Source organism: Mauremys mutica, chromosome 17 (assembly GCF_020497125.1).
Source record: "Mauremys mutica isolate MM-2020 ecotype Southern chromosome 17, ASM2049712v1, whole genome shotgun sequence".
Classification (NCBI taxonomy): Eukaryota; Metazoa; Chordata; order Testudines; family Geoemydidae; genus Mauremys; species Mauremys mutica.
Window position 1 is genome coordinate 29,550,440 of NC_059088.1, and position 14,356 is coordinate 29,564,795.

At 64.3% G+C, this 14,356-nt stretch overlaps 1 protein-coding gene across 2 annotated transcripts in view; it reads left to right on the plus strand.

The window, feature by feature from the left end:
* Window positions 1-378: 378 nt before the first annotated feature.
* The window catches only part of RUSC1 (RUN and SH3 domain containing 1), a 34,637-nt gene continuing 20,659 nt past the window's right edge, over window positions 379-14,356 (plus strand). The window contains exons 1-4 of one of the 2 annotated variants that reach the window (XM_044991490.1): window positions 379-561; window positions 2,924-3,128; window positions 3,671-5,341; window positions 9,144-9,737. In XM_044991490.1, coding sequence (XP_044847425.1) covers window positions 3,754-5,341; window positions 9,144-9,737 — 2,182 coding nt within the window. In that variant the 5' untranslated portion in view covers window positions 379-561; window positions 2,924-3,128; window positions 3,671-3,753. The remainder of the gene's footprint in view (window positions 562-2,923; window positions 3,129-3,670; window positions 5,342-9,143; window positions 9,738-14,356) is intronic. The other variant, XM_044991491.1, reaches the window with a different exon arrangement.

Consider the following 14,356-nt stretch of genomic DNA (forward strand, 5'->3'; position numbering starts at 1 on the left):
AACTGCCATAGAACCTGACCTAGCTGCACCACTTGTGTTCCTTTGGCAAGATGGGCCTGGAGAAGGGGAGTGTCTCTAATCTGGCCTCTTGGTAAAGGGCCTGTCCAAAGCATCCGCTCTCATCCCACCTGAGCAGGCTGTTGGGGAGACACCCGCATGCAGAGGCTCCCAGGGAGTGAAAGCTGACAAATGAGCAAAGCAGGTCCTAAGGGTGGAGGGACAGATCCAGGCTGGTGGGTTGTAAGCTCTGGTTTCCTTGTGGGGGTGGGGGTGGTGGAGGTTCTCTTGTGCAGGCAGTTCCTGGATTTGCAGCCAGTGCAGGGTATTTCTGCAGTGTGTGGGGGGGCGGGCAGTGGAGGATTAGTCCAGGCATGAGGGTGTCTGCAGCCCGGGGCAGGGAGGGTTAATGGCAGAGGCTGGTGGAGGATGGATCACTCATCGCTGGCTCCTCCCTGCAGCTGGTGAGCTCAGCGGAGCTGCTGCAGCCTCTTTCTCCATCCCTTCCAGCCGCAGAGCCATCCCAGGAGCTAGGCAACCGTGCACTGCCTGCAGCAAGGACAGGTGAGCATCCCCCTGTGGGGCACAGCAGGCTCCAGCCTGGCTGCGCTGCCAGCCACCAGCAGGGAGCTTGCTGCACCTGCTTGCCAGGGCATCACCCAGCTGTGGTGGGAACCCCTTGGTCCAGGTGTGGGACTTACACCCCTCAGGGGGCTGGTCCCCAACCCCCACAGCGCCCTGGTGGAGCTGCAGCGGCCAGTGGGTCACACACCCCCTCCCAGCCAGGCACAGGTGTGGTAACCCCTCTCCAGCGCCAGCCCGTTACATCTCTGTGCCCCCGCAGGAAGCATGGAGGCCCTCTGTCCCTGCTGGGGGTCCGCTCCTAGCCCGTCCCCTCTCCCCTGAGTGTGCGTCCCATGGCAGGCTGCCTGTGGTCGCTCCAGGCTCAGCAGGGAGTGGCCGCTATCGGAGCCTGGCTCCAGCCCTCCTCTGATTGCCAGCCCCAGCGGCTGTGCTCTTAGTAGGGACTCGGGGAGGGGTTGGATGGTGACCCCCTCACTCCGGCGGGAAGGCAGCACCAGGGGACTAGATTGGCCTTGCTGGGCAAAGCCCAGGGGGCCAGGCCAGAGCAGGGCTGCTCCCTTCCCTCCCTGCTGGAGAGGCCATGCTCCTCTCTCTGCTGGGCAGGGTTACAGGATCCACTGGAGCGGAGAAGCAGCAGCAGCTCCCTGGCACTAAGACCAGCCTCCCCTCCATGCAACTGGGCACAGGCTATGGGCTTGTGTTGCCTCCTAAAAACCTCACCACCTGCAGCCTGTGTGCAGGCCCTTCTAGTATTGTTATGGGCATTGTGCAGGGCTTAGGAGCCCCAGTCGTGCCCCAGGTGGTCCTGGTGCCGGTTGATGTGCAAACAGGACAGAGAAGGCACCGGGGGGGGGGGGGGGCTGGGACAGGCTGAAGAGTCTGTATGCAGGTTACAATGTAACACCCCCCCTCGGACCATATCTGAGGAATAGGATGTTTCCTGTTGCCTGTGTGATGAGCTGGGAGTCTCTGCTGGGCCCTAGTGTGACTTTCTTGAGCTGCTCCAACCAGGACTCCCCTCCAGGGGCAGGGATTGCAGTGGGGAGCACAGAGCTCTGGCTCTGGTTTATTTTTACAGCAGTTGTTGGTGGGGAGGGAGGGTCTGGGGCTGAGCAAAGATGCCAGCAGCCCCTCGAGCCTGAGCCTCTGGCCTTGTTCCACCTGCCAACGGGCTCCAGCCCTCTCGGGTGTCAAAGGAGGGGTCATGTACCCAGGGTGCATTCGACGCCGGGTTCTGCCTGCTGAGACTGATAGCACAGGGGCCTGGGGCTGGATTGTGAAACGTGGTTTGTGAAGAACTGGTTTGAGATCCTCCAACTCGTTTCATGTGGGAGTCGCGGATCGGCACCTCCCACCAGGGCTGGATCAAAGCCAGTGTCCCCAGAGGGGAAAGGCCTCCCCTCCCATCCCCCCCAAAACCAGCCTGTCCCCGCTCTTTGTTACCGGGGGATCTCCCTACCACTCATGGCTGGTGAGTCTCTTGGAGATGCAGTAACCAACAAGCAGGAAGAAAATCCATCAGGCCAGAGCTGATTCAGGCTCCACCTGTGGCTCATCCCAGCCACGGACTCCCCCTTACCCACCCTCCCTGGATGGCCGGGCAGAGCTGGGTGTGGCACACGGAGTCCAACAGGGCTGGGCATGGTGCAGAGGGCAGGTCCACGTGACAGGAAATAGCGGTTGTCATGAGAACAAATCCCTCCTTGTGAATTATTGATGACCAGAGAGATGGAGATGGGGAGGGGAGGGGAGAGGAACGGAGGCAGGAGTGCAGAGGCTGCCTCTTATGTTGGTGGGATGAAGCAGCCTGAAATGCCCCAATTCCCTCTCTCCAAGCTCATAGATGGGGGGTTGGTACCAGCAGGGGCTGGGCTGGGCTGGGCGGGGCTGCCGGTGGGGTGGGGGTGGGGGGAAGGAACAAATTGCCATTTGGCTGCTAGATGTTACAGCACCACTTGGCCCAGTGGTGCTCCCCTCAGTGTTTAGCAGAACTATCCTTGTGGCCTAGGGTCAGCGAGTGCCATGCTGCGAAATTCTCCAAGGCCCCTCAGAGATTAGCATACACACGCGCACTCCCCAGTGCTGCACAGCCCTGACAGCCAGGCACATCTGGAGTGGTGGGGGGACCAAAGGAGGTGGAGGGTGAGCTCCTGGGAGATTCAGTGCAATGGCCTCAGCTGAGACAAACCAGATGTACCTGGAACGGGAAGCCTCAGGAGCAGCTGTTGGCACTGGGGCGGGGCAGGGAATGTGACCTGCCTCCTGCTTTCCTTTGGGGAATGGGACCTGCATGCAGTAGCAGCGGTGATGTCTCTGTGCTTTGTCTCTTCTGTCCCTGCAGTCCATTTCTCTGATGCCTGCCCATGTGTGGGGGCAAAGCCAAGCAACTCCCCGGACATGACCTCGGCCTTTTGGCTGCTCTCTTGATGCTGGGGAGCCTTTTGGCACAGCCCAGAAGCCTTCCTGACAGCGAGGCTGAGCCTTCAAGGGCATCATCTCCTTGACTCCGCATTGCTGAGACACTGGCTGACGGAGACCTGGCAGAGGTAACTCAGTCCTGCTGCCCCTGCAGAGCCCCGGTGACCCGCAGAGCTACCATTCCACTTGATGTGAAATCCCAGAGAACAGCTCCCAGGGCCAGAGAAACGGGACAGACTCTACCGAGCCCAGAAATGCAGGGCAGTTCCCTAAGACTGGACACCTTAGAACATTGTCCAGCGCCAAGGAGGAGTCAATTCCCAGCCAGGCCCATCTCCCTGTCCGGAGGTGATGGGGCTCTCAGCCCCGCATGGGAGATGATTCCCTGCCTGGATCCATCTCACTATCTGGGAATTCTTTTTGTTACTTGCCCTCAACTTTTTCTCTCTTGATTCCATCCCATTTCTCCCAGCTGTGACCCCTTGTAGCAGCCTACACTCCCGTCATGCCCTCCTAGTATCTGTGGACCATGAAGCTGTCGCTCCCTTTAGCTGAGCTGCCCAGATCAGCCCCTTAATTCTCTCCCCATAAATTGGTCCCTCCGGTGCATGCCCATTTGGCTGATAACCTGCCTGCTCCAGTGACTGATAAGCTATTTTGCTGTTTGCAGGGAGTTTGAGCTGGGTGTTCGGAGCAACGTGCCTGTGGGGGCCTGTGACAAGCTGAGGAATCCAGGCTCTGCCAGCCAGCACCATGCTGTCCCCAAAGAAAGGTCTGCTGTGCAACCTCAACCACATCCACCTGCAGCACATCTCCCTGGGGCTGCACCTCTCCCGTCGACCCGAGCTCCAGGAGGGCCCTGTCACGATGGCTCCGGGAGACCAGACAGGCTGCAACGACTGCCAGGAGAACTGTGGTGCCTTGGAGCAAGTCGACGCCAACTCCAACAACACCTCCATGCAGTGCCGGTGCTGCAAGTCCCACCCGCAGCAGACCCCAACACTGGATCTCCGGAATCAGCCTCTCCTGGAAGATTTCCCTTCCTTGCCCATTGAGGAGGAGGTGGCTTCCCCTTCACACCCGGCTTCCTCCTCTGTCAGCAGCTGCTCCGATTTCAGTTTGGATGACACGCCAGTCTCTGTTTACTGCAAGGCATTCCCCGGTGAAGAGGCCCTATCTCCTGACAATCAGCCAAACATCGTCCCCCTGGAGGATGCCCACGATGCTCCCTCACTGACTGACAAAGGGGAACCATCTGATGGGAGAGATGCTAACCTCAACCTCCAGGTACAAGAACGACCAGATCCTGGGGCCCGGGAGACCCCAGACAGCCTGTGCAGCAGCAGTTTGCTTGACTCCGCATCTGATGACGCTGACTCTCCCAGTGGGGATGGGCAGGAGACCATGGCAGAACTGCTCCCCACCAGCGTCTGTGCTGAGTTGGACTCCAACTGCAATGCCCTGCCTGCCCTAAGAATCCAACCATCTGGTCTGTCTGCGCTAGCACCAGGAAAGCGGGTCCCCAGTCTGAACAGTTCAGTGAGGGCTCCCCCCCCAGTGCCCCCGAGGGCTAAGAGAGGGCTGCAGGTGCTGAACAGGAGTGGAGTGGAGAGGCCTGCCCCAACAGAGGTGCCCCCTGGAGACCAGTGCAGAGATGCCACTCGGAAGAACGTCACCTCATTCCATGAGTTGGCTCAGAAGCGGAAGAGGAACCCAGCTGGGCCACCCACCCCACAGGCCAGGAAGGACCGAAGCGACTGGCTAATTGTATTCTCCCCCGACAAGGAGCTGCCGCCCCCCAACGAGCTCACCTGCTGCAGCACCCTGTGCCCAGAGCCACCTGGGCACCAGCTGCAGCCCGACGAGCAGGCAAAGCCCCCCAGCTGCAGCCAGAGGGAGGTGACCACGTTCAAGGAGCTCCGGTACCGCAATGCCATCAACAAGCAGAAGGGCCAGCTGGCCTGGGAGCCAGGGGACAGAGCAGCATACCAGGAGCAGCCTGAGCCCCAGCAAGCAGCAATGGGCAGAGACGTCTCCAGTGGTAGCAGCAGGCTCCAGGGCCCCGACGGGGTGCTGGCTCCACAGCTGGATGGGCACCTCCTGGCACTTACGGAAAGCCACCAGATGAGGAGGCAGTCTCGGCCTGGGCTGCAGCCCATCACAGAAGGGCTGCCGGGTGATGCAGAGGAAGGGGGGCGACCCCTGGAGGGCTACATCCTGAGGAGAAAGATGCCTGGGTCTGGCTGTGATAAGGAGGCACTGGGCTGGAGGCTCGGGGGACCAGAGGGGGATCTCTGGGTATCGGGGAAGGCCCAGAGAGGACACAGAGCCTGCAAGGAGGGTAAGAGCGCCAGCTGCTATCAAGGCACTTCCCCCTCCTCTGCTATAGGGGTTCCTCAGGACTGGACGGGGGTTGGGGACATTTCCCCATGTATGGAGGCCTGTGTTTCCTGGGGACAGAGCTGCAGAGTCCCCATGGGGTTAATACAGGGTTTCCTCCTCCTGATCCTGGCATACCCCCATCTCCATCACTAACCCCACCTCTCTCTCCATTTGCCCCATTCCTGGCGGGCTGCAGGGCTGGGGGATGTGGAACTGGCTTCGGCTTGGGGTGCAGGGTCCTGGCAGAGGCAGACTGCGTAGGTGTGCCTGAAATGGGTGTGTAGGGCTGGGCTGAGGCAGTGGGGTGGGGCTGGGGTAGGTTTTGGGGACAGGTTGGCAGAGTGAAGTGGTGGTGAATGCATGTTGCATCTGTGCACTGAGCTGGCCAGTTCTTTGCTATGCTGTGCAGATGATTTCTGTGTGTGCAGCTCAGCTGCTTTGCAAAGACAGAGCCCCCCTGCTGGGAGGAGGAATCCCACCCTTACCCTCCTTGTCCTAGCTGCTCCTCGCATACACTCCCCTCCCTCCCTGCTGCACTCTCCTTCCTCCATGGGTGTGCTGCAGCTCACCACACCAGTGCAAACTCAGGCATAAGGGGCTTGGAGCCTGTTTGACTGCAGGGGGAGAGGGACGCACTGAGCCAGGCGGCAGGCAGAACCCAAGGCCATGGGTGAAACAGCTGATCCATCTGCAGCTCCCTGTGTGTTGACTTGGGGAGACAGCCTGGCCCAGGTTCCCTCAGATAGAATGTGGTGCAGGCAGGAGTCCTGCCCCAGCCTAAGAGCTCTATGATACCCTGAGACTTGTGGGATCCCTGAGCAGCTTCTGCCCAGGGACCATCAAGGATGCACTTGGTTGCCTTATTGGGCACGAGGCTTTGCTGGGGTCGCATGCTGCTCTGCGCTGAGAGATGAAATGGGCTTTCAGTGGGGTGGGTGTTTCCATCTGGGGGGCTGAAGGGGATTTTTTATGGGCAGGTGATGGGGAATGGCTCAGGATGGGGGACAGAGCACTGCAGGAAATGCTGATAGCAGAGCTGGGCCCCGCATTAAACCCTGCTTCCAGCCAAGGTCCCTGAGAGCCCTTGGGTTGGCGGGCTCCTAGGGCTGTCCTCGGTGTCCGGGAATAGCTTCTTTCTCCTCCTGCTCCCTACCTGGGGTGGGTGGTTCCTGGTGCTCCGTTGGCTCCTGTGGGTTGGCAGGAGGAGCCCTTGGTTCAGTGGCTGCTGCACGAGCTCCTGGCTCCAGAGACCCTGAGCAAACCAAGTATCTCTAGGGAGAGCAGTGGACATTGCTGGCCCACGGGGCTGCAGCGTTGTGCCTGAGTGGCCATGTCTTGGCACTGGAGGAATGTCTCTGTTAGTGGGGGACAGCACAGCCTTGGCTCCCTGCTACCTGAGAAGGGTGCCCAGGACTCTGGGTCTGGGGGAGACCAGGACTGAAATTCCCTTTCTCTGAAGGCTGCCTCCATATTTCCAACATGCTTGGCCCTTAGCACGTCCCTCCCTCTGTCCTGTTCTCTTGGGGAAACCTCCCAGGGGCTGGGGCTGGGCTCCCACAGACCCTTTCCCGATGCAGGTTGGGGCCTGTGCAGTGACAGAGGGCACAGGCGTGTCCATGTGTCGTCATGGTTGTGAAGTTGCTGTGTGTGTGCTGTGACTCCTCTGAGCTAACTGTCTCTCCATCTCTCTCTCCTCCCCCTGCCACCTTGTCGCTGCTGCCCCGGGAATGGCTCACTCTGATTTATTGGGGGGTGTCCATTTTCTGTTCCATGCTTCCTGGTTTGTTTGATTTCCACCCCCTTGTTCTCCATGCCCACATATCTGCCTCTCTCCACTTCCCCCGCCGTGTTCTCCATGCCCCTCTATCCCCCCTGCTGTGTTCTCCATGCCCCCGTATCCCCCCACCGTGTTCTCCATGCCCCCGTATTCCCCCCCTCGCCGTGTTCTCCATGCCCCCGTATTCCCCCCCGCCGTGTTCTCCATGCCCCCGTATTCCCCCCCTCGCCGTGTTCTCCATGCCCCCGTATTCCCCCCCGCCGTGTTCTCCATGCCCCCGTATTCCCCCGCCGTGTTCTCCATGCCCCCGTATTCCCCCGCCGTGTTCTCCATGCCCCTGTATCCCCCCGCCGTGTTCTCCATGCCCCTGTTTTCCTCCCCCGCCGTGTTCTCCATGCCCCCGTATTCCTCCCCCGCCGTGTTCTCCATGCCCCTGTATCCCCCCCGCCGTGTTCTCCATGCTCCCGTATTCCCCCCCCGCCGTGTTCTCCAGGCCCCCGTATTCCCCCCGCCGTGTTCTCCATGCCCCCGTATTCCCCCCGCCGTGTTCTCCATGCCCCCGTATTCCCCCCCGCCGTGTTCTCCATGCCCCCGGATTCCTCCCCCGCCGTGTTCTCCATGCCCCTGTATCCCCCCGCCGTGTTCTCCATGCCCCCGTATTCCCCCCTCGCCGTGTTCTCCATGCCCCCGTATTCCCCCCTCGCCGTGTTCTCCATGCCCCCGTATTCCCCCCCGCCGTGTTCTCCATGTCCCCGTACTCCCCCCTCGCCGTGTTCTCCATGCCCCCGTTTTACCCCCTCGCCGTGTTCTGCATGCCCCCGTATTCCCCCCCCCGCCGTGTTCTCCATGCCCCCGTATTCCCCCCCGCCGTGTTCTCCATGCCCCCGTATTCCCCCCCGCCGTGTTCTCCATGCCCCCGTATTCCTCCCCCGCCGTGTTCTCCATGCCCCTGTATCCCCCCGCCGTGTTCTCCAATCCCCCGTATTCCTCCCCCGCCGTGTTCTCCATGCCCCCGTATTCCCCCCTCGCCGTGTTCTCCATGCCCCCGTATTCCCCCCCGCCGTGTTCTCCATGCCCCCGTATTCCCCCCTCGCCGTGTTCTCCATGCCCCCGTATTCCCCCCTCTGCGTGTTCTCCATGCCCCCGTATTCCCCCCCCCGCCGTGTTCTCCATGCCCCCGTATTCCCCCCTCGCCGTGTTCTCCATGCCCCCGTATTCCCCCGTCCCCACCGCCGTGTTCTCCATGCCCCCGTATTCGCCCTTAGACTACGCCGTGTTCTCCATGCCCCCGTATTCCCCCTTCCCCACCGCCGTGTTCTCCATGCCCCCGTATTCCCCCCACCGCCGTGTTCTCCATGCCCCCGTAGTCCCCCCTCGCCGTGTCCTCCCGGCCCCCGTATTCCCCCCCGCCGTGTTCTCCATGCCCCCGTATTCCCCCCCCGCCGTGTTCTCCATGCCCCCGTATTCCCCCTCCCCCCCCGTGTTCTCCATGCCCCCGTATTCCCCCCCCGCCGTGTTCTCCATGCCCCCGTATTCCCCCTTCCCCACCGTGTTCTTCATGCCCCCGTATTCCCCCCCGCCGTGTTCTCCATGCCCCCGTATTCCCCCCTCGCCGTGTTCTCCATGCCCCCGTATTCCCCCCTCGCCGTGTTCTCCATGCCCCCGTATTCCCCCCTGCCGTGTTCTGCATGCCCCCGTATTCCCCCCTCGCCGTGTTCTCCTTGCCCCCGTATTCCCCCCCCCGCCGTGTTCTCCATGCCCCCGTATTCCCCCTTCCCCACCGCCGTGTTCTCCATGCCCCCGTATTCCCCCTTCCCCCCCGCCGTGTTCTCCATGCCCCCGTATTCCCCCCCGCCATGTTCTCCATGTCCCCGTATTCCCCCCCGCCGTGTTCTCCATGTCCCCGTATTCCCCCTTCCCCACCGCTGTGTTCTCCATGGCCCCTGGTTTTGGCTGCATTTCTTTGCAATGTTCCCGCCTGCAGTTGGCTCTCCCCTCTCTCGCTGTCCCAGGCCTCAGATGCTGCCGTTCCAGCCTCTGCTCTTCCATTTCTCAGCCGACGGGAAGCCTCTCTACTGCAGCGCGGACCCAGTGGCGCCTCCCCTGCCCTTGATCCCCTCCCTTAACTCCAGCTTGGAGAGCATTGAGCTGAAGTCTCCTGCCCTCTTCACCCCGTCCTTCCGCCCCACGCTGAAGACCTTGTCCTGTGATGAAGTCTGCCTCCTGGCCAGCAATAAGAGGAGAGTCTTGGGCACCCTCTCCCCAGAGGAACTGCTCCCCATCCGCTTGTCCCCCATAGGGGCCTACTCCCCCCCGCACCGGGGAGTGCTGCCTTTCCTGGACAGCCCAGACCTGTCTGTGCTCTTCTCCCCGCTCTTCCCGCGAAGTAGAACCTTCCCAACTATGGCCTTCCCCTCCCACCAGGTCCCAGAGCTGCCACTCGGCGTGGAGGTGTCCAGAGCCCGCTGCCCCAGGGGAGAGGCATGTGCACACAGTCAGGCTGGAGCACGCTCTGGGGCAGTGTCTCCTGAGAGAAAGCAGAGCAGAGGGGCCAAGAATCCAAGACCTCCCAAGCAACGTAAGCCGCCCATTTCCTTTCCTAGCTTGCAGTCTGAGCACCTGCTCTTCCTCTCTGCGCTGGGAGCAGGCACCCAGGCAGCAGCTGTGTGTGGTGATTGGGAAGTGATGCCAGGGAGACGGGCAGAGAGGATGGGACAGTGCTGGAGAGCAGAGCATGGTAGACGGGGGCCAGCTTCCTGGAGACCCGCACACAGGGTTGTGTTCGGAAGGATTCTGGGGGCTGTGTAGTGATGTAGGCAGGGCTGCTGCTCTGTGCCAGGAGCCAAGCACCCAGGGGAAGGCTGCAACAAAGACAGGAAGGATGGCTTGTGGTTTGGGGCGGGCACTAGCCTGGGACTCTGGACACCTAGGTTTAATTTCCCTGTCACCTCGCCTGTCTGGGCCTTCGTTCCCCTCTGGACAGTGGGATAACGCTGCACTGCCCTGTTACACAGGGGCACGTGATACCATCAAAGCCTCTGGGGCACTTGGCTAGACAGCAGTGCGGGGCTGGGAAGTGCCACAGGCAGGCCCACTGGTGCTGTAGCCGGGGGGGGGGGCAATCTTGCAGGCTCGTTCCAAGGGCAGGGGATGTTTCTGGGGCTCCCTGGCCCTGCTCCTTTGTGCCCCAAGCTGTTTATCCGAGAGTCAGACTCACCTGACAAGCTGGGGGTACCTAGCTAGCAAAGCGTAACGTGGTCAGGTTGTCGCCCCCAGAGTGCGCCTAGGTGTGGAGCAGGGGAGCTCTCCCCGGACACTGTGCTGCTAACGCCCCACTCCCCGGCCTGGCTGCGTGTGTGGTCACCACGGGGCTCAGACACGCCGCCCGTTTCTTGTGTTACAAGCTCAGACAGCCTGCGTGTGTGTGAGTCGAGGTGTGTGTGCATGACGGGCTGGGGGCACGTGGGCCCACTCCCCGCTAACACTGGGGTTTCTCACTGGGTACCCAAGGGGGGCTTGGAGCAGCAGGAAGGAGGCTTAGGCTGGGGGATCCTGCTAGACTTTCTGCCAAGGGACCCAGCACACCTGCCGTTTGGCGTCTGGACAGGGTGCTGCGCTCGCTCACTGTCCCCTCCAGCTCTCTGTCCGTCTGTCCGTCCTCCTGCCCCACTCCCTCTCGCCCGCTGTCCTTTGCCCTGTCACTCTCCCAGACCCGCCTGGCGGAGCCCAGAGCCATGTGCCCCCCCACAACCCCAGCACTGGGGCAGGGGCCCCGTGGCTGTGCCCCCCGAACCCCAGCACTGGGGCAGGGGCCCCGTGGCTGTGCCCCCCCCCAACCCCAGCACTGGGGCCCTGCTGCCTCCCCATTGGAGAGCTGCAGTCAGCTGGGCGCTGACATCCTGCCCCCATAGCGGCCTCCCGCAGCTGCTGCTGTCCCACTGTCCCTGCCCAGGCTGGGGGGCGCCTGTAGGTGAGTCCCGTGCCCAGCGGGAGCCTCTCCCCTTGGCTGCCCCCTTCCCTGGCCCCTGCCTTGCAGCCTCCTCCCCCCGGAGCCGCTGCTGAGGCTGGGCAGTCACTTCCTGGGGCCTGGGGCCTGGCAGGCGGGGAGCTGCTGCTGTGCCCAGGTGCCTGCGGATCAGCCGGTGCCTGCCAGCTCAGCACCCCAAACCCCCAGCCCTGGGGCCGGTTCCCTCCAGCTGTGCCTCCCTCCGAACCCCCAGCCCCGGGGCCGGTTCCCTCCAGCTGTGGCTCCCTCCGAACCCCCAGTCCTGGGGCCGGTTCCCTCCAGCTGTGCCTCCCTCTGAACCCCCAGTCCTGGGGCCGGTTCCCTCCAGCTGTGCCTCCCTCTGAACCCCCAGCCCTGGGGCCGGTTCCCTCCAGCTGTGCCTCCCTCTGAACCCACAGCCCTGGGGCCGGTTCCCTCCAGCTGTGCCTCCCTCTGAACCCCCAGCCCCGGGGCCGGTTCCCTCCAGCTGTGCCTCCCTCCGAACCCCCAGCCCTGGGGCCGGTTCCCTCCAGCTGTGCCTCCCTCTGAACCCCCAGCCCTGGGGCCGGTTCCCTCCAGCTGTGCCTCCCTCTGAACCCCCAGCCCTGGGGCCGGTTCCCTCCAGCTGTGCCTCCCTCCGAACCCCCAGCCCTGGGGCCGGTTCCCTCCAGCTGTGCTCCCCTCCGAACCCCCAGTCCCGGGGCCGGTTCCCTCCAGCTGTGCCCCCCCTCTGAACCCCCAGTCCCGGGGCCGGTTCCCTCCAGCTGTGCCTCCCTCTGAACCCACAGCCCTGGGGCCGGTTCCCTCCAGCTGTGCCCCCCAACCCCAGCACTGGGGCAGGGGCCCCGTGGCTGTGCCCCCCCCCCAACCCTAGCACTGGGGCCCTGCTGCCTCCCCATTGGAGAGCTGCAGTCAGCTGGGCGCTGACATCCTGCCCCCATAGCGGCCTCCCGCAGCTGCTGCTGTCCCACTGTCCCTGCCCAGGCTGGGGGGCGCCTGTAGGTGAGTCCCGTGCCCAGCGGGAGCCTCTCCCCTTGGCTGCCCCCTTCCCTGGCCCCTGCCTTGCAGCCTCCTCCCCCCGGAGCCGCTGCTGAGGCTGGGCAGTCACTTCCTGGGGCCTGGGGCCTGGCAGGCGGGGAGCTGCTGCTGCTGTGCCCAGGTGCCTGCGGATCAGCCGGTGCCTGCCAGCTCAGCACCCCAAACCCCCAGCCCTGGGGCCGGTTCCCTCCAGCTGTGCCTCCCTCTGAACCCCCAGCCCTGGGGCCGGTTCCCTCCAGCTGTGCCTCCCTCTGAACCCACAGCCCTGGGGCCGGTTCCCTCCAGCTGTGCCTCCCTCTGAACCCACAGTCCTGGGGCCGGTTCCCTCCAGCTGTGCCTCCCTCCGAACCCCCAGCCCCGGGGCCGGTTCCCTCCAGCTGTGCCTCCCTCCGAACCCCCAGCCCCGGGGCCGGTTCCCTCCAGCTGTGCCCCCCCTCTGAACCCCCAGTCCCGGGGCCGGTTCCCTCCAGCTGTGCCTCCCTCTGAACCCACAGCCCTGGGGCCGGTTCCCTCCAGCTGTGCCTCCCTCTGAACCCACAGTCCTGGGGCCGGTTCCCTCCAGCTGTGCCTCCCTCCGAACCCCCAGCCCCGGGGCCGGTTCCCTCCAGCTGTGCCTCCCTCCGAACCCCCAGCCCCGGGGCCGGTTCCCTCCAGCTGTGCCCCCCCTCTGAACCCCCAGTCCCGGGGCCGGTTCCCTCCAGCTGTGCCTCCCTCTGAACCCCCAGCCCTGGGGCCGGTTCCCTCCAGCTGTGCTCCCCTCCGAACCCCCAGCCCTGGGGCCGGTTCCCTCCAGCTGTGCCTCCCTCCGAACCCCCAGCCCCGGGGCCGGTTCCCTCCAGCTGTGCCCCCCCTCTGAACCCCCAGTCCCGGGGCCGGTTCCCTCCAGCTGTGCCTCCCTCTGAACCCCCAGCCCTGGGGCCGGTTCCCTCCAGCTGTGCTCCCCTCCGAACCCCCAGCCCTGGGGCCGGTTCCCTCCAGCTGTGCCTCCCTCCGAACCCCCAGCCCCGGGGCCGGTTCCCTCCAGCTGTGCCTCCCTCTGAACCCACAGCCCTGGGGCCGGTTCCCTCCAGCTGTGCTCCCCTCTGAACCCCCAGCCCCGGGGCCGGTTCCTTCCAGCTGTGCCTCCCTCTGAACCCACAGTCCTGGGGCCGGTTCCCTCCAGCTGTGCTCCCCTCCGAACCCCCAGCCCTGGGGCCGGTTCCCTCCAGCTGTGCCTCCCTCCGAACCCCCAGCCCCGGGGCCGGTTCCCTCCAGCTGTGCCTCCCTCTGAACCCACAGCCCTGGGGCCGGTTCCCTCCAGCTGTGCTCCCCTCTGAACCCCCAGCCCCGGGGCCGGTTCCCTCCAGCTGTGCCTCCCTCTGAACCCCCAGCCCTGGGGCCGGTTCCCTCCAGCTGTGCCTCCCTCTGAACCCACAGCCCTGGGGCCGGTTCCCTCCAGCTGTGCCTCCCTCTGAACCCACAGTCCTGGGGCCGGTTCCCTCCAGCTGTGCCTCCCTCTGAACCCCCAGCCCCGGGGCCGGTTCCCTCCAGCTGTGCCTCCCTCCGAACCCCCAGCCCCGGGGCCGGTTCCCTCCAGCTGTGCCTCCCTCCGAACCCCCAGTCCTGGGGCCGGTTCCCTCCAGCTGTGCCTCCCTCCGAACCCCCAGCCCCGGGGCCGGTTCCCTCCAGCTGTGCCTCCCTCCGAACCCCCAGCCCCGGGGCCGGTTCCCTCCAGCTGTGCCTCCCTCTGAACCCCCAGCCCTGGGGCCGGTTCCCTCCAGCTGTGCTCCCCTCCGAACCCCCAGCCCTGGGGCCGGTTCCCTCCAGCTGTGCCTCCCTCCGAACCCCCAGCCCCGGGGCCGGTTCCCTCCAGCTGTGCCTCCCTCTGAACCCACAGCCCTGGGGCCGGTTCCCTCCAGCTGTGCTCCCCTCTGAACCCCCAGCCCCGGGGCCGGTTCCCTCCAGCTGTGCCTCCCTCTGAACCCACAGTCCTGGGGCCGGTTCCCTCCAGCTGTGCTCCCCTCCGAACCCCCAGCCCTGGGGCCGGTTCCCTCCAGCTGTGCCTCCCTCCGAACCCCCAGCCCCGGGGCCGGTTCCCTCCAGCTGTGCCTCCCTCTGAACCCACAGCCCTGGGGCCGGTTCCCTCCAGCTGTGCTCCCCTCTGAACCCCCAGCCCCGGGGCCGGTTCCCTCCAG